This window comes from Heptranchias perlo, chromosome 12, assembly GCF_035084215.1.
Source record: "Heptranchias perlo isolate sHepPer1 chromosome 12, sHepPer1.hap1, whole genome shotgun sequence".
Taxonomy (NCBI): Eukaryota; Metazoa; Chordata; class Chondrichthyes; order Hexanchiformes; family Hexanchidae; genus Heptranchias; species Heptranchias perlo.
The window spans coordinates 49,957,150-49,974,269 of record NC_090336.1 but is presented as its reverse complement, the minus strand read 5'-3'; the positions used below and the strand labels follow the sequence as shown (position 1 = coordinate 49,974,269).

Genomic DNA, 17,120 nt, shown 5'->3' with positions numbered 1-17,120 from the left:
AATGACCTAATTATCCAGCAAAGTAAAGAGCGTTACTAACTATCATCTGCGTCTCAGGAATAGTCTGTAGCCTTGAAATCACTCCCTCGTTGCTGTATGTAACATGTCGCATTTTAATTTATCTGGAGATTTTGTTATTCTTACCAACATTTTTATGCCAATTGACTGCATGCTCTGTCCTTGATGCAAGATATAAAGACATAAAGAATACTTGTCAAAAATGGTGTGTTACAAAAATAAATCCTTAAAGAGGCAGGAGCTGTATAATCTCATGAGGGTATATGCAGTTGTGTTCAGTGACAAGTGGTTTATTTTATTTTCTCTCACCATCCTTATCTCATGGCACCGTGTCTTTGTTTAGTCTCATTTTTTGGTACAAGCTGCTTTTTGTTTTCTTTAAGATGATTGTGGTGTCCTAAGACAAAACCCTAAACCAGTGTCTCTGTATGGCTTTCACGTAAGTTCCTTTACTGATGTACTCCAATATCCATGTCTCATCCTTCGATAAATCTCAGTGCATGCAGCAACAGGCACCCAATATGTACTGAACCTTGGATGGGTGCAGAGGTTGCATGGGACAGACTGTCTGACAGCTGGCATAATACACACAGGTGAGAGAAAAATTGGAGCATTAGGGTTGTGGGCCTGGTATCTAGCAGAACTTGACAGAGAGGGAGTTGAGTCCTAACAATGTTTAGGGTGGAAACATGCTGAAGGCTCGCAAACTTAATTTGGGAGGTGGTCCGGTTGTAGTGGGTAAGAGGGATCTGGTAGCTTTTGGGAGGGGATCTGGGTCTGGCATCAGTGCAACACTGGGAAAGGGGTTGGGTGTGGCAGCACTGGTGATGTTCAGTTGCCATTTTCCTTCTTCACTCAGGTCAGCATATGCAGCTAAAGATAATGTAAAAAATGCACAAAATATTATACAATTCTACAAAAATATTTCAGTAAATTTACCCACAAAATTGGCTAATTGATATTCAAAGTGCCTGCAAAAAGCTTCTCCTATTTAGGCCTGCCCATCTAGCTGAGGGCTATGACTTGAGATGGAAATCTTACTTGGTACTTTGGTTGTTGAGGATTTCAGTTTGCTGTGGACAAATTTTGTGTGCCTATAACACAGAGATGCATCACAGTTAATATAGAAATATTTTTTCAGCACTTTGTACAGTCGAAGCCACTAAATGAAAATTCTGAGATAAATGTTATGTAGGATCAGTGTGTGTGTGTGTGTGTGTGTGTGTTGCTAAAGGAGACTAATATTTGTATTGAGGCTAGAGGGGAATGTTTATGAGGAACTGTGAATCGCTCAGTCAACCAGGTTGAGACCATTGTGAATGATGTCCTGTTCAAAATGCTGGCCACTGGAGATTTGACAGTAGAAAAATTTCCAGTGCAATGGTACATCAATTCTGCACTCAATAAAAACTAAAATAATCACTGTGGAAACTGAAGGGGAGGAAAGTAGCTTTTATAATATCATATATAAATAGCTTAGAATAAGAAGAAAGAAAGGTTTTAAGGAGGGATGAATCATAGAAAATAACGGCACAGAAGGATGCCATGCGGCCCATTGTGTCCATGCCGGCCGAAAAAGACTCTTAATCCTACTTTCCAGCATTTGGCCAGTAGCCCTGTAAGTTATGGCACTTAAAGTGCACATCCAAGTACTTTTTAAAAAAATTGAAGGTTTCTGCCTCTACCACCCTTTCAGGCAGTGAATTCCAGACTCCCACCCACTCTGGATGAAAAAAATTTTCCTCAGCTCCTCTCTAATCCCTCTAAAAATTAATTTAAATCTGTGCCCCCTGGTCACTGACCCCTCTGCTAAGGGAAATAAGTCCTCCCTATCCAGTTTATCTCGGTCCCTCATAATTTTATACACCTCAATTAAATCTCCTCTCAGCCTCCTTTGTTCCAAAGAAAACAACCCCAGCCTATCCAATGTTTTCTCATAGCTAAAATTCTCCAGCCCTGGCAACATCCTCGTAAATCTCCTCTGCACCCTCTCTAGTGCAATCACATCTTTCCTGTAATGTGGTGACCAGAACTGTATGCAGTACTCGAGCTGCGGCCTAACTAGTGTTTTATACAGTCCTAGCATAACCTCCCTGTTCTTATATTCTATGCGTCGGCTAATAAAGGAAAGTATCCTGTATGCCTTCTTAACCACTTTATTTACCTGTCCTGTTACCTTCAGGGATCTGTGGACATGCACTCCAAGGTCCCTCTGTTCCTCTACACCTCCCAGTGTCCTCCCATTTATTGTGTATTCCCTTGCCTTGTTTGCCTGCCCCAAATGCATTACCTCACACTTTTCCGGATTGGATTCCATTTGCCACTTTTCTGCCCACCTGACCAGTCCATTGATATCTTCCTGCAGTCTCCAGCTTTCCTCTTCACTATCAATCGCACGGTCAATTTTTGTATTATCTGCAAACTTCTAATCATGCCCCCTACATTTAAGTCTAAATCATTAATATATACCACAAACAGCCAGGGACCTAGTACTGAGCCCTGTGGAACCCCACTGGAAACAGCCTTCCGGTCACAAAAACACCCGTCGACTATTACCATTTGCTTCCTGCCACTGAGCCCATTTTGGATCCAATTGAGTAAATAAAATACTCGCATTTTAAGAAAATAGTGCAATTACATTGTGGAAAGTAGAGCTAAAAGATAATTGCCCAGAAATTGCTTTTAAAATAACAGTCAGCCTAACAGCGCTCACCATTATTAGTGACGAAATTGAAGAGCAAGTTCTGGCAACTGCACCTGCGCAGTTAAACGCGGAAATCCAGAACTTGCTCTTCCTGGTTCGCCTTAAAGAAATATCGCCGGCTGCAATCAATGGATCAGCAGCAACTTGCTCGCCTGCCCATCTGGAAACTAACTAATTTTGCCACAAAACAGGTACGCTCAGTTTTTTAAGTCTAATCTGAGTTTTAACAGCGTGGTAAGTCTTAATGACTGCCAAACAACCACTCTGGTATTGAAAATTAACTTTTAAAAATGTGGAGTCTCATTTACTCCTGATTTTAATAGATTTTGGACATTTAAAAAAAAAATTAAATGAAGATTTTTTTAAAAAAACTTTTTCCTTCTGTCTCCTTTAGCTCAGTCTTTTAATCTTATCCTCTTTATTTCACTATCTCTCTGTCATTTTTTAATACCTAAACGGGCACATCCGGGTTTTTAGTCTGCACTGCTTGTCTATGAACTGCACTTCCTGGTTCTCACAGCGGGGCTTGCTTCAAGCTGATTTGTTGAGGGGCCTTAGAGATCCTTTCACCCCTCACACAGCCCGGGAAAGAACGTGGATGTTATTTGAACTCGCAGTTCAAGGAAGTTGCGGTCAAAAAGAACGTGGTAACTTAGTGAATAAATTTAAATCTAATGAGCAGTGACCACGATGGGCCGAAGGGCCTCTATCCGTGCTGTATAACTCTATGACTCTATGACACTGCCGGTTCACCACTTGGTGCAATTTATGGGGCCATTGTAAATAACTGAAAGTAAGCGGTCTTGAGAGGGAAGAACAAACTATTATTTGCGTCTGCATCATATTTTGTAAAGTAATAGGTAAATGTTATGAATATTATATCTGTGAGGTTTTTTATCTTTGATTATCAGTAAGGTATGTAATATTTTGCTTCATTAAATTTGCTGTATTACACCAATGGGGCAACTGCTGTTGTACAACCACAGTTAACATCAGAAACCAAACTCCTGATTTTGGACTAGCCATGAGGAAGACCACAGGAGATCCACTAGGTTTAATATTAAAAATAAGATGGTTGAAAATAGTTGAGAATGATTGTTTTATTTATAGCATCAATTTGTTTATCCTCTCTCAATTGCAAGTTCCTGGTATGACTACTTAGTTGAGCTTACTCAGATGACAGAAGAAATCTGGAATATATAACCGGTACTCAGTTTCCTAAAAAACAATGATGGTGCTAATCCCCGATGTACAATATAATCTTTGTCCACATAACAACAGACACTGCATGTCAGGAAGTAACTAATGGCACCAAGTTCTTTGAGACGTATTAGCTTGAAAAGTGCTGCATAAGTGTGAGTATTATTTTTTTATTATGTCTTTGTGAGTTGGATTATGAGCAGCACAGAAAATCCATTTTGTTCAGTTCATTTAGGAAAATTGCTATTTTAATGCATCAAGAATGAAACTGTTATTCTGCAATGCTGTTTGATTTGTTGAGCATTATGCAATGTAACTTTAGACACTCAAGATATAACAGAAAGCATATCTAAAATTGTTATGGAATCCAATGCACAAAGTAAGGAGATAACCATAAACCTGGAAACTTAAAAAAATAACTTATTATTTGATTATATTTGTTCCCCAACAAGCAGTAAGGAATATCCATTGTATTAACACCTTCATGAGAATGGTGGATCATTGTTATTACTACATGTACAGAGCTATGGAAAAGGTGCAATATTGATTAACTAGGATGCTAGCAGGAATGTGGTGAACATAGGAATGAACAGGATTGGAAAAGTCAATTTTTCTCCATCTAGCCAGTTCCAGTGAAACCACATATGGATATGAGAGACTTGATAACTTAGAAATGTTTAAAAATATGAACGGGTTTGAGAGGGTAAATAGTGAAAGGTTACTTCCGTTGTTTGGTGAATCGGTACTAAGCCACAAACTCAGGAATAGTAGAGGAAACAAAGATGGAGGTTAAAAGGACGTTTTTCATGCCTAGGATTATCAGGATATGCAATACATTTACCACAGATGACTACTGCCTGCAGCTTCAGAATCTATACAAATACAAGTTTGTTCTTTATTTCTCTTTTTAAATCTTTTGTTTGGCCGTTAATAAATCTGTATGATAGATTCTAGCCAAAGCCATGGTCTGACTGTGTTTATGCTACCACTTTCCAAAAACAAGATCATCAGGTGGGGGGATGTGATATATTCTGTCAAGCCAAATACAGTGACCAGAAAAGCCCAGTTCAAAAGCGATCAGGGGCATCCAGGGGCAAAAATATTTTTCTTTACATAGGACCAACCCTTTAGCACCTGTTTTAAACATTAAATTTTGGCTCTTACTGAGCCTTGCACACACTTTATATGCAGCCTTCCAGCGTGCAAGCTACCAGTGGTACATTTTAGGGTACTTTGCACCTCCGATGCATCGAAGGCTTCCGTCCTCTGCACTTGATAATGCTGGGTGCCATCCATCGAATTATTGGCCCTCGTATATCAGAGTAATTAGGGCACCAGAAAGAGATGCTGACTTTTTCAAAAATAAAATTGGAAACTTTCAGAAAACAACACAAGTTATTCTTTTTCTTCATCTTTCAAGGCTTCAAGGTGCTGGTTCAGGAACGTTCAAGTGCAGATGTGCATCCGGAAGATTTATCATCATTAGAACGGGCAGAACAAACAGAGCTTAATGACAGTAACAATCCTCTTCTGCATCCTACTGAGATGTCCTATTCTACATCCTGGACATCATCCCTATCAACCAGTCCAAAAATATCCAAAAGAGAGGGTCAGGATACAGGTAAAAAGAAATATAAGCAAGTAAATTTGAAATCCAGTGGAGTTGACACAAGAATGTGCCTCACTGTGTTTTATGGAACAACATATATGATCAATTTAGAATGCTAATTAAGTACCCATTGGTATGGGTACTTAAAGCTGTTCTATTTGAAATTTTTGACGATAACAATTGGAGTTTAATTTATTCGAATTAAATGTTGTCTCTCGAGTTTATTCACCAGTTGGTGCAATATTATGCACTGCATTTCTCTAGAATCAGTAATGCTGGAGAGCTAACTAGAGAAGAACGCTTGTGAATTCCTCCCAATCAAGCAAACTCCAAGGGACCTATGATATATCTCTAGATGAACTTAACTAACTCACACACCTCTGATAAGCCCTCTTCCCTCAGGAACTTGTCCAGTCTTTCTTAAATGACTATTGTGTACCTCAATTTACCACATCTACTGGTAAACTGTTCCACGTGGCGATAAACCGCTGTGAAATTAAATACCTCCTGGCATCTATCCTGACTCTTTCCCTATGTATTTTATTGACAAGCCCTCTAGTATTCTAACTATAATCCACTTCAGAAACGTTATCCAACTCCTATACATACAACTGTTGCATGATTTTTTAAAAATCTCAATCATGTCCCTTTCTGAGCCACACTGCATCACATCTGCCAATTATGAGGCTATTAACTTAACTTCTCTTAAATCAGCTAGTAACCTACTTATCTCGCCTTCAGTGCTAATCTTTACATGCATTTTGCTTTATCTGCAAAATTTAATAATAGTGTTGTTGCTTCCCTCATCAAGATCATTAATAAATAATGAACATTAGCCACATGTGTGGTGTTAACAAGCATGATATCTGTTTCAAGGAAGTTTAATGTAGTGAATGAATTATGAATAAGGGAGTTAAGCACAATTGCTATAACCCCATTCTCTCATTACTTGATACTTCAAGTTCTTTAAATTGGTTATTGTCCTCCATGAATTTATTCAGTGCAGTGCCTCATTATGATTAAACTTGCAGTGATTAGTTTGAGCCAGTGGAAAAACAACATTAACTTCATGTTCCACTCATCAATACGTTAAAGGCTGGTGCTAATTTTAGAACACAGACTGGTGATCAATGTGCCAATCTTTTTGCCTCATGACTGAAAATGTAATGACCATCACCCAACGGTCTATGAAAAAGATCAAATTGATATATTTTGAGTAAGATTTCTACACTATGATCGTTTTAATAGAAACACTTGAAAAGTGAAGCTTTGAAAATAGGAAAAACATAACGTACTTCAAAACAAAGGTGTTGCAGTATAGTACAGAATTTGAAATTTATTTTTTGTGGTTTACAATTTATGGTTAGCTTTAAATTAAAATGTGCTTTTTAGATTACAGTTTCAGACATCTTTGCATTATATAAAAAGGATACTGAATATGCTGGTAAATCCAATGAATTTTTCAGAAAAAGGTAATTTTTTTATCATTCATTGTGAATTCCACTAAAATGCTCTCTTCTTCTCACATGATTCACAATGGATCATTGTGGCAAGAATCAGCCTAAATTCCCATTCCTGATCATATTCAGTGTCCTGTGCCCGAAGAGCAAGTGTGCGATGTCAGGTGTGAACAGGATTGGGCTCAATTGTGTCTATAATTGAATAACCCATTGGCACTTAGTATCCAGGCTCACACATATAGAATAGCTACCTGAATGAGATATTGAATGGTTCGCAAGCTCTATCGAACTCTCCTCAAACATGAATTGCTGCTTTCAGACAAGAAAAGTGTGAGGGGAGAAAATGGGGAGGAGAGGAAGTAAGATACTGTTAAAACCCTTTAAGGTGAAGGGAGCACCGTCATATATGAATGGGAGCGAGCTGAATTGGTGACAGGTGTGGGATTTTCAACCTCAGATTTTATGATTGTTGGCTTCAATAGTGATTGAAATTCCATATTTAGTCCTTTTGGTTTATTTTGTAGTCAATAAATATTGCAAATCAAGTTCATCGTAGGCAAATGAGAGCTAATTCACATGTTTATTACAGAAATAATTTTAGTAGCCCTCAAAGGAGAACAAGATACATAAAATGCCACCCCCACCTCCCATCAAAAATGCAATTGTGGGTGTGCTTTCTTGTAATTTCTTCTGGGCATTTTACAATTGCTCAAATACCGTACTTGAGTTACTACAGGTTCCTGAAATTTTCATTTCTTGTAGCCATTCAGTGGTTTCACAAAACAAACTATATCTGAGTAATTTTTGTCATAACCTATCCTAAATCCTCCCGAAGGGTTTTATTTTAGATTTCCTGTATTTCACCATCTTTTCCCTACTCAAACCCTCATCCAACCGTGGTGTTATTTTATAATTTTAGCTGGAACAAAAAATGCGCTTCCAGACTTTGTCCATCATCCCATGACTTTTGTTCAATTGAGGACAATTCCCTGTGTTATGGGTTACCTACATTGGTCTGAAAATAATGGTGAGCCATCTGCAAATTGTAAGCTGCCCTTTCCACAGCAATAAAATCTAAACCCACACACAAGCAGAAAACATGCTTTATTCATGTTATTTTATATGACAGCACTAAACTTCATCTCTACGGAGATGTGTGGTGTAAAACCATTTTGGCTCTTTGAAAATAATGTCTTTATCACACAGTAGAATGATAGTTGTTGTCTCATAATTGATTCCAGATATACCATGCAGTTTCCAAAAATAATTTGAATCCAAATAGAGAATTGCAGTGCTAAACCACTTTCCATTCTTTCCTATTGGGAAGCATTCCTGTTTCAAACATTCGAGTTAACATTGAAATCCTGATACCAGTGGAAAAAATTTCTCAGTTCTCTGATTTTCTTTTTAATATCCACTTCACAGTAATCAATTCCCCTGCCAGATTTCAGCTAGAAACAAAGAACTGATCAAGTAAAAATGTTTAACCTAGGGTTCAGCTTTCATTTAAGCTTCTTTGTTAACTATATGGAAACTTCAACTGGGGGAGAAGCTTGTTCCAACAGGATGTATCTAATAATAGAGCCTGTTATAATTTGGCTCAATTGTCTGTAATGACTTGAGATATAAAGATTTATTAAGGGATTTTTTTATATACAGAAATATTAATTCAAGCAAAGTCTGATGTAAAAACAAAATCTCAGCAAGCTAGTTATGCAATTGTATAGGAGTCCAACTCATTCAATATAAATAATTTTTTTAAAGAAACAAACACATGATTTAGATATTTTGGGTGTGTCATTTGGATCTATTGTGGATATTAAGGTACGTCATTGAAAAAGTGAAGCAGTTGGAAACACATACAGTTCTGTACATTAAAATGTAGTTTTATGTTAAATTCTGTTTCTGAAAAACATTTGTTTTATATAGAATTACATAGAATGTACTGCACAGAAACAGGCCATTCGGCCCAACAGGTCCATGCCGGTGTTTATGCTCGACACGAGCCTCCCCCCACCCCTCTTCATCTAACCCCATCAACATATCCTTCTATTCTTTTCATAACTTGACATGTTGCTTATGAAAATGTACCAACAGATTTATAGAACTGTATTTGGTTCCAAGTGATCCTGCTGGGAATTCTGTGTAAATGTGTAAATGGCAAGTTGCAACAAACTGGTGAATTATGTGTAAGTACAAATGGCTGGAACCAGATTTGTTGCACTTTATGTATCAATGAAACTTGTGAAAGGCTTTTATGACTTTGTCTTGATGTTTTTGTGAGATGAAGATGCTTGTGACCACTACAGGGATCATATGATAAAAAGAAAAGAAATGAAAATAAAATGAATTATAACATCTATGTCAAAATGTCACTTGAGAAAAAATATAGCTAGAGAAAGTGAAGGCTTTGGAATTCATGTCAGTTAATGTTGTTTTAAGGCAGAACTACAAATGCTTCAACAGTGAGACGCCTGCCCTCTTGTGTGGACATATTTGTAGTCGAACAAGATCCTCTTTATAGGAGTCATGTGAAAAGCTTATTATAGTGTACGATATCCAGTAGAGGGAGTGATTTGAAGGTTTCTCTGTTGCAGAGTTTGTGGTATATCCATACTAAAATTGAAGACTATCTGTTCTCAAGTAGATTAGAGGTCATGGCCTCAAATTTTACTGAACTGGAGAATGAAGTGATTTCCATTTTCCCTTTGCATTGTGGCTAGCCTGTAATAAACCCATACTGTTGACATTATCCAGCATTATACCTGGTCTCACTCTAGGAATGTAAATACTATTCCAAAGAGTTTAAAATAAAAATATGAAATAAAAACAGAAAATTCTAGAAATACAAAGCAGGTCAGTTACCATATAGAGGGAAGAGACATGTTTAACTTCAGGGGGATACTCTTCATCAAACTTGAAAACTAAAAGGTAAGTGTATACTCCCAAAATGTTAACTTGTTTCATCTCTTTTGAGATAGTAACTGACCCGCTATGTATTTCTAGAACTTCTGTTCTTATTTCAGATTTCCTTTGTTTGCAGTTTTTTTTAATCCTTGAGTATATCATTATTTCTATTTGTAGTGGTTTATTTATGAAAACAATTAATGCAGAAAACATGGAAATCAAAAGTTTTACCCTTGGAAAATATGAGCAAATGTATAAAAAAGAAAACCTTTTTGGAATAACTGATGAAATGTAGTGTAATTTAGAACGACTGATGTATAAAACTTCACTCATCCTAACTTCTTATATTTTTCTTTGTCTTTTATGAGATTCACATATATATCTGCCAACACTGGCACATTAAATAGGAGTGAGATTTATAAGCAGGAAGTGTAGCCTGGATGACATTAAAAACTATACGTGACAGTGAAATCGTCACAGATTTGTCAGAGTTCATTTCTATTTTTATGAGAGCAACAGAAAAGTATCCTTATGGGTCATTACAGATGATTTTGAAATAGAAAAGCAGTTGCATGTTTTGCTGTGTAGTGGTACTACACTTGTTTATGGCTGTGATTCCAAAGTGATAAATTCCGGATCTCGGCAGCACCACCTTGGGGAGGCGTTGAGGGGAGCACAGCAGCCTCTTGAAGGTAGGGGGGAGGAAAACAAGAGGACAATCCGCCACGTACATCTCTTGGTTGCAAAATCATATTGACAGAAATCTGGCACCCAGTTGCCTGCCGATCCATTTCTGGCCAAAGTATAGTCCTAGGATATGAAATCTAAAAATCTTAAAAACAGGGAGAGAATTGCTTTAAATAAAGCAAAATAAGTTGTTACAATTTTTTTCTCTAGTTATCTTTTTCTGTAAATTTTCTCTCCTTCCCTCTGCTTCTTAAAGCAATGACTGAATAATTGCTGGGATACAGTAATTATTAGGCTACCCCCCTCGACAAAAGTTAAAAGAAAGCAACAATGAATAACAAGGGAATGATGGCAAATACGCATCAATCCTTGTACTTATTCCGTGTAAGAAGTTAAACTTTGGATATTATTGCCTGCTTGTTTGCGTCATTGGGGTCCAAGCGATGACAATAGCACAGAGAGTTAGCACTTCCGTCACCATCATTAGCAGGATGTGATTAGATTCTGTGTGGATGTTACCAGAGAGAACACTGGAAGCAGTTTGGTGATAATTTTGCATGTATATTAAGAAATTGCACAAGAATTCACAGAAGATGAAATTCATTAAATCTCCCAAATGTTATGTCATCATTCACTTCCTGTTTACAAATAGATCTGTTTTGATGCTTTTTTTTTAACCAAAATGTAGTGGTAATCATATCACTTTTATTTTTTTTTATTTGTTCATGGGATGTGGGTGTCAGTGGCGAGGCCAGCATTTATTGCCCAATCCTAATTGCCCTTGCAAAGGTGGTAATGAGCCACCTTCTTGAACTGCTGCAGTCCGTGTGGTGAAGGTTCTCCCACAGTGCTGTTAGGAAGGGAGTTCCAGGATTTTGACCCAGCGACAATGAAGGAACGGCGATATATTTCCAAGTCAGGATGGAGTGTGACTTGGAGGGGAACATGCAGGTGGTGTTGTTCCCATGTGCCTGCTGCCCTTGTCCTTCTAAGTGGTAGAGGTCGCGGGTTTGGGAGGTGCTGTCGAAGAAGCCTTGGCAAGTTGCTGCAGTGCATCCTGTAGATGGTATACACTGCAGCCAAGGTGCGCCGGTGGTGAAGGGAATGAATGTTTAGGGAGGTGGATGGGGTGCCAGTCAAGCGGACTGCTTTGTCCTGGATGGCGTCGAGCTTCTTGAGTGTTGTTGGAGCTGCACTCTGTAGGGGGTGGTGGTCTGTGTCAGCTTCACCTCTGACTACTGAGCGGTCCGAATCGCTCCCACTCCCTGGCTTCTAGACCTTGGACTTATTTGGGGGTTGTGACAAAAAATGCAGCAGACAACTGGTTTTGGTACAAGAAAAGAAACTGGGTTTATTGAAATCACAAATGAACTTATAACATTAGGATAATACTGAGATACAAAGTACACTTAGTTAAGAATGGGGAACACACGGCATAACGAGGGAAAATCACCCTACTAATCCCCTTACCCTTGTCCCACCCCCAAAACCTAACTAAATTGAACGAGGAGAGGTCAGGAATCATGCTCACCAAACCAGGGTTCCTTGACAGTTTGAAATCCAGCCAGGTAAGCCGGTTGCAGTTTTGGGGTACGCTCTTTGTGTCCTCTGGGCCCTGCCGTCCCCACGTGGCCCTGGTCTGAGGAATCTGCGAAGGTTCTTCAGTTGGATAGAGTCTGTTGGTACGGTAAGGCGCAGTTGTGGGTGGACGATCTTCGTGCAGGGCTGTGGCTGCCTTCTTGCTGCTTCAAAACTGCTGTTTTAAAGCTGAACTGCTTAGAACCTGCCCCAAAACCAAAAACCCCCCTGCTTCATAACTGGTCCCCAGTTATACTGACTTTCGAATTTCTTATCTGATTCCCAAAACAAGGTTAGTTCTTTGTGTTCTTCAGGTGATTGTTGGCTTCCTGCTTTTAGTAGTTAGTAGCGATAATTTATGCAAGGTTTTGATGGGCTTTAGTTTCGTGTAAGCTGAAGTCTTTCTCTGGGTTGATTGTTTTAAAGGGAAGAATGCGTATTCTGTCTACTCTCATTGTCTGGTTTTCAGGAACAATCCACTCTGTCGCAACAAGTCCAGGCATGTCTTGCAGGGATCCATGTTTTAAAACTAGCAGTTGATACATCTTCAAATAAAATTCCAAAAGTCATATCCTCGTTGATGATATGAAAAATGTGGGAATTTTGAGAACCCTTCAACTCATCCAGGCAAGTGGAGAGTATTCCATCACACTCCTTACCTGTGCCTTGTAGATGGTGGAAAGGCTTTGGGGAGTCAGGAGGTGAGTCATATTGATTGGGATAAGTAGACAAGCTCATGTCAGAAGGGTAGTGAATTTCTTGAGAGCATTCAGGACAGTTTTCTGCAATGAAATGTCCTAGAATCAACAACGGGGACAGGCCATATTAGATTTAATAATAAGTAATGAGCCAGCTTCAGTAAACAGCCTAACGGTGCGTGAACATTTATCTAATAGCAATCATAATATGATCGAGTTCAGCGTTGTGTTTGAAAGGAAGAAACCTGTATCAGCTACTAAGATTCTAAATTTAGGTAAGGCTGATTTTAAAGGGATGGGACAGAGACCGTTCACAGTAAACTGGGCAAATCTGTTAATGGGTAAAACAACAGATGATCAGTGGGAGGTGTTCCAAAAAGAATTTAACATAATACAGAACCGGTTTGCACCCCTAAGGGGAAAGAGTTCTACTTGCCAAAAAAAGAGCCATGGATGACAAAAGAGCTAAGGGACAACATGAAACTAAAAGAAAAATTATATAAAAATAGTACAGATCCTAGTGACTGGGAGAGATACAAAGAACAGCAAAGGGTGACAAAACAGATAGTAAGAACTACAATAAGGGAGTATGAAAAGAAACTGGCAAGGGATATCAAAATCAACACAAAAAAAGTTTACAATTATATTAGGAAAAAGAGGATGGTCAAGAGGAATGTGGGCCCCATTTCATTTTGGAAGAAAGAATGAGGACAGGCAATATAAACTAAATGATATAATTTTAAGGGGGGGTGCACTGACAGACACACCTGGGGATATATGTACACAAGACTTTGAAGGTGGCAGACCAAGTTTTTTTAAATTTATTCGTTCACGGGATGTGGGCGTCGCTGGCGAGGCCAGCATTTATTGCCCATCCCTAATTGCCCTCGAGAAGGTGGTGGTGAGCCGCCTTCTTGAACCGCTGCAGTCCGTGTGGTGACGGTTCTCCCACAGTGCAGTTAGGAAGGGAGTTCCAGGATTTTGACCCAGCGACAATGAAGGAACGGCAATATATTTCCAAGTCGGGATGGTGTGTGACTTGGAGGGGAACGTGCAGGTGGTGTTGTTCCCATGTGCCTGCTGCTCTTGTCCTTCCAGGTGGTAGAGGTCGCGGGTTTGGCGAGTTGCTGCAGTGCATCCTGTGGATGGTACACACTGCAGCCACAGTGCGCCGGTGGTGAAGGGAGTGAATGTTTAGGGTGGTGGATGGGGTGCCAATCAAGCGGTCTGCTTTATCTTGGATGGTGTTGAGCTTCTTGAGTGTTGTTGGAGCTGCACTCATCCAAGCAAGTGGAGAGTATTCGATCACTCTCCTGACTTGTGCCTTGTAGATGGTGGAAAGGCTTTGGGGAGTCAGGAGGTGAGTCACTCGCCGCAGAATACCCAGCCTCTGACCTGCTCTTGTAGCCACAGTATTTATATGGCTGGTCCAGTTAAGTTTCTGGTCAATGGTGACCCCCAGGATGTTGATGGTGGGGGATTCGGTGATGGTAATGCCGTTGAATGTCAGGGGGAGGTGGTTAGACTCTCTCTTGTTGGAGATGGTCATTGCCTGGCACTTGTTTGAACAGAATTTTGTTCTAGCAATCAGTGAAAACCAGTGTTTCCAATCGTTCTCACACTGAAATTAACTTTGTTGCTCTCCTCTAGGTCTATATGGTATTGTCACTTTTTGAGATTTTTGACTGTTTCACCTGGAAGGGATTTTTGATTTAAGTTGTAAATTGTTTTTAATTTAAAGTTAGATTCAGAATTGTTGGCAAAAAAAATAGCTGGACCTACTGGCACAAGGGGAACTAAGTATATTAATAAGCTCTCCTGAAAAGGAGGTGGAGCAGCCAACTCAACCCTTATCCATATCAGTTTGAGACACTGAGGAGATCATTAACAGTAAGGAATGCTGCCAGGATAGGTCACACCTTGGAAGGCATTATTCTAGTTTGATTGGCAGCTCAACTGGCCAATCCCTCGACATGGAGTGCTGGGGGAAGGTTGGAGGTTAAATTGTTGCCATCCTGTTCAGCTGAGAAAGAAAGAAGTGAATGGTTGTGCAAGGCCAGTCAGCGAGAATTGCTAAGGAAATCAGAACAAGAGAGAGAGTAATTTCTTTCCTTAAGCATAGTGTAACTAGATTCAGGGAGAACGCTATTCTGAAAAGTACATTTAACCCACTAATAGAGGTAGTTTATAATGCTGCCTTGTTTTCTGTTACGAGAGTTCAGAAAAAACGTTGAAATTCACTGTAGTCCCTACTCTCTTCTTTCACGTTCTATGAAGAAATAAATCAGCTTGTTCTTCTGTTTGCCTTTCAGAAGAAAGGAGAAATGCATGCAAGACTGAAACCGGCATTAGGCCCTTCACATAACAAAGGGTTTCCATTGTTATGATTCCCCGGGTCACGCTATTGAATGACTAACTCTTGGGCAATAAAGGTAAACTTCTGATTGTAAGAGACGCAGGATTCAAGGGAACATAGGAATTACTAGACGAGAAAGCACCACGGTCCATCTAGTTCGCCTTCTTCCATCCTGGTAGTTGTATGTTACAACAGTAATTGGAGTTGTTGACTAATCGTTTCAATCTCTATCAATTAGTCCACAACAGATCCAGACATGAGGTGAGGACTATGCCCAGTGGGGGAAAGCTTTGGGAACCATAGCTCACCCATTCCTCCCAAGCATGCTACACATGCTTGTGGGTAGAAATAGTACCATGTTGTGCCCATTTTACGGTTATAAAATGGGCACAACTAGGCTCAATTTTGGGGACCAATGCTCTGTGCCCCAATGACGCCTAAAACCGGCATTAGACCCTCATTTACAAATGCCTGTTTTAGGCTCCATTACAGAAATTGGATATCGCAGAATGGACCTGCTCTGCTCTGAACTCTTCTGCAGTCTAGGCAGCAGCCGCCAACAAAAGGTAGGATTTTCTTTTAAATGTAAAAAACGATGCTATGGAGGCTGGAGCAGCAGGCGTGCTGTCCTGAATCCACAGTATCCCAATCGGACACCACCCCTGGGGGTTGTCTTCAGGCCGCTGCCAGCAAAGCAAGCGTCCCAGTAATCATCTTTTCAAATGGGCAAGCTGCCTGTGGAGGTGCAACAAGTGCCTGCGGCTCTCCTAAATTATTGAAGTGAGGCCGAGGCCCAATTTTGGGTTGCCTCATACCTCCCGGTTGGGACGCCGCTACCAGCACCAGCACCAATTCTGGGCCCACAAACAGACCCAGGTGAATTTCTACCTCATCATGTCTCAAATTCCTCATATGCTGTATCCCAAAATATTATTTTCTGAAAGAAGTCTATATAATTTGCTATTGTTTACCTAGATATTGGGCTGTTAAAGTATTCTCCAAATTGTAGGGGAGTGGCACTGAACCTGAGAGAATATCTAATGTAGACCTCTGTAAATTTGCAGCAAATATCAATAAAATAGAGATAAACATGAAAAGATGTAACAGCGAGAGAGTGCAAATGCATGCAGGGCAAATATATTTTAACATGTTCAACATGCAGTCATCTGCAATCCTTGGGACTGATGGATTGATATTCCATGCACTCACAGAGGACAAGAGGGCAGGCTAATATCATTTCATAGACTCATAGAATGATACAACACAGAAGGAGGCCATTCGGCCCATTGTGCCTATGCAGGCTATTTGAAAGAGCTATCCAATTAGCCCCATTCCCCTGCTCTTTCCCAATAGCCCTGCAATTTTTTCCCCTTCAATTATTTATCCAATTCCCATTTGAAAGTGGACCAGGGATCTGCTTCCACCACCCTTTCAGGCAATGCATTCCAGATCATAACAACTTGGTGCGTAAAAACTTTCTCCTAATCTGCCCCCTGGTTCTTTTACCAATTACCTTAAATCTACACATTTTTCTGAGGCAGGGAGTTGCAGAACTCCCACTGTCCCACCTTCATCAGTAAATCCCCAAATAAACGGTTCACTGTAACAGGTAATTTAGAAGAATGAGAGGTGCTCTCATTGAGATGTATAAAATTCTTAGAGGGCTTGATAGGGTAGATGCGAAGAGGCTGTTTCCCCTGGCTGGAGAGTCTAGAACTAGGGGGCATAGTCTCAGGATAAGGGGTGGGCTATTTAGGACTGAGATGAGGAGGAATTTCTTCACTCAAAGGGTGGTGAATCTTTGGAATTCTGTACCCTACAGGGCTGTGGATGCTCAGTCGTTGATTATATTCAAAACGGAGATTAATAGATTTTGGGACTCTATGGAATCAAGGAATATGAG

The 17,120-nt window shown here is 39.8% G+C and overlaps 1 protein-coding gene across 1 annotated transcript in view; it reads left to right on the top strand.

Annotated features, from left to right (window-relative positions):
• ano3 (anoctamin 3) overlaps nt 1-17,120 on the top strand; it is a 415,131-nt gene that overhangs the window by 94,017 nt on the left and 303,994 nt on the right. The window contains exon 2 of the mRNA XM_067994093.1: nt 5,343-5,543. Within this exon, the coding sequence (XP_067850194.1) occupies nt 5,343-5,543 (201 nt within the window). The remainder of the gene's footprint in view (nt 1-5,342; nt 5,544-17,120) is intronic.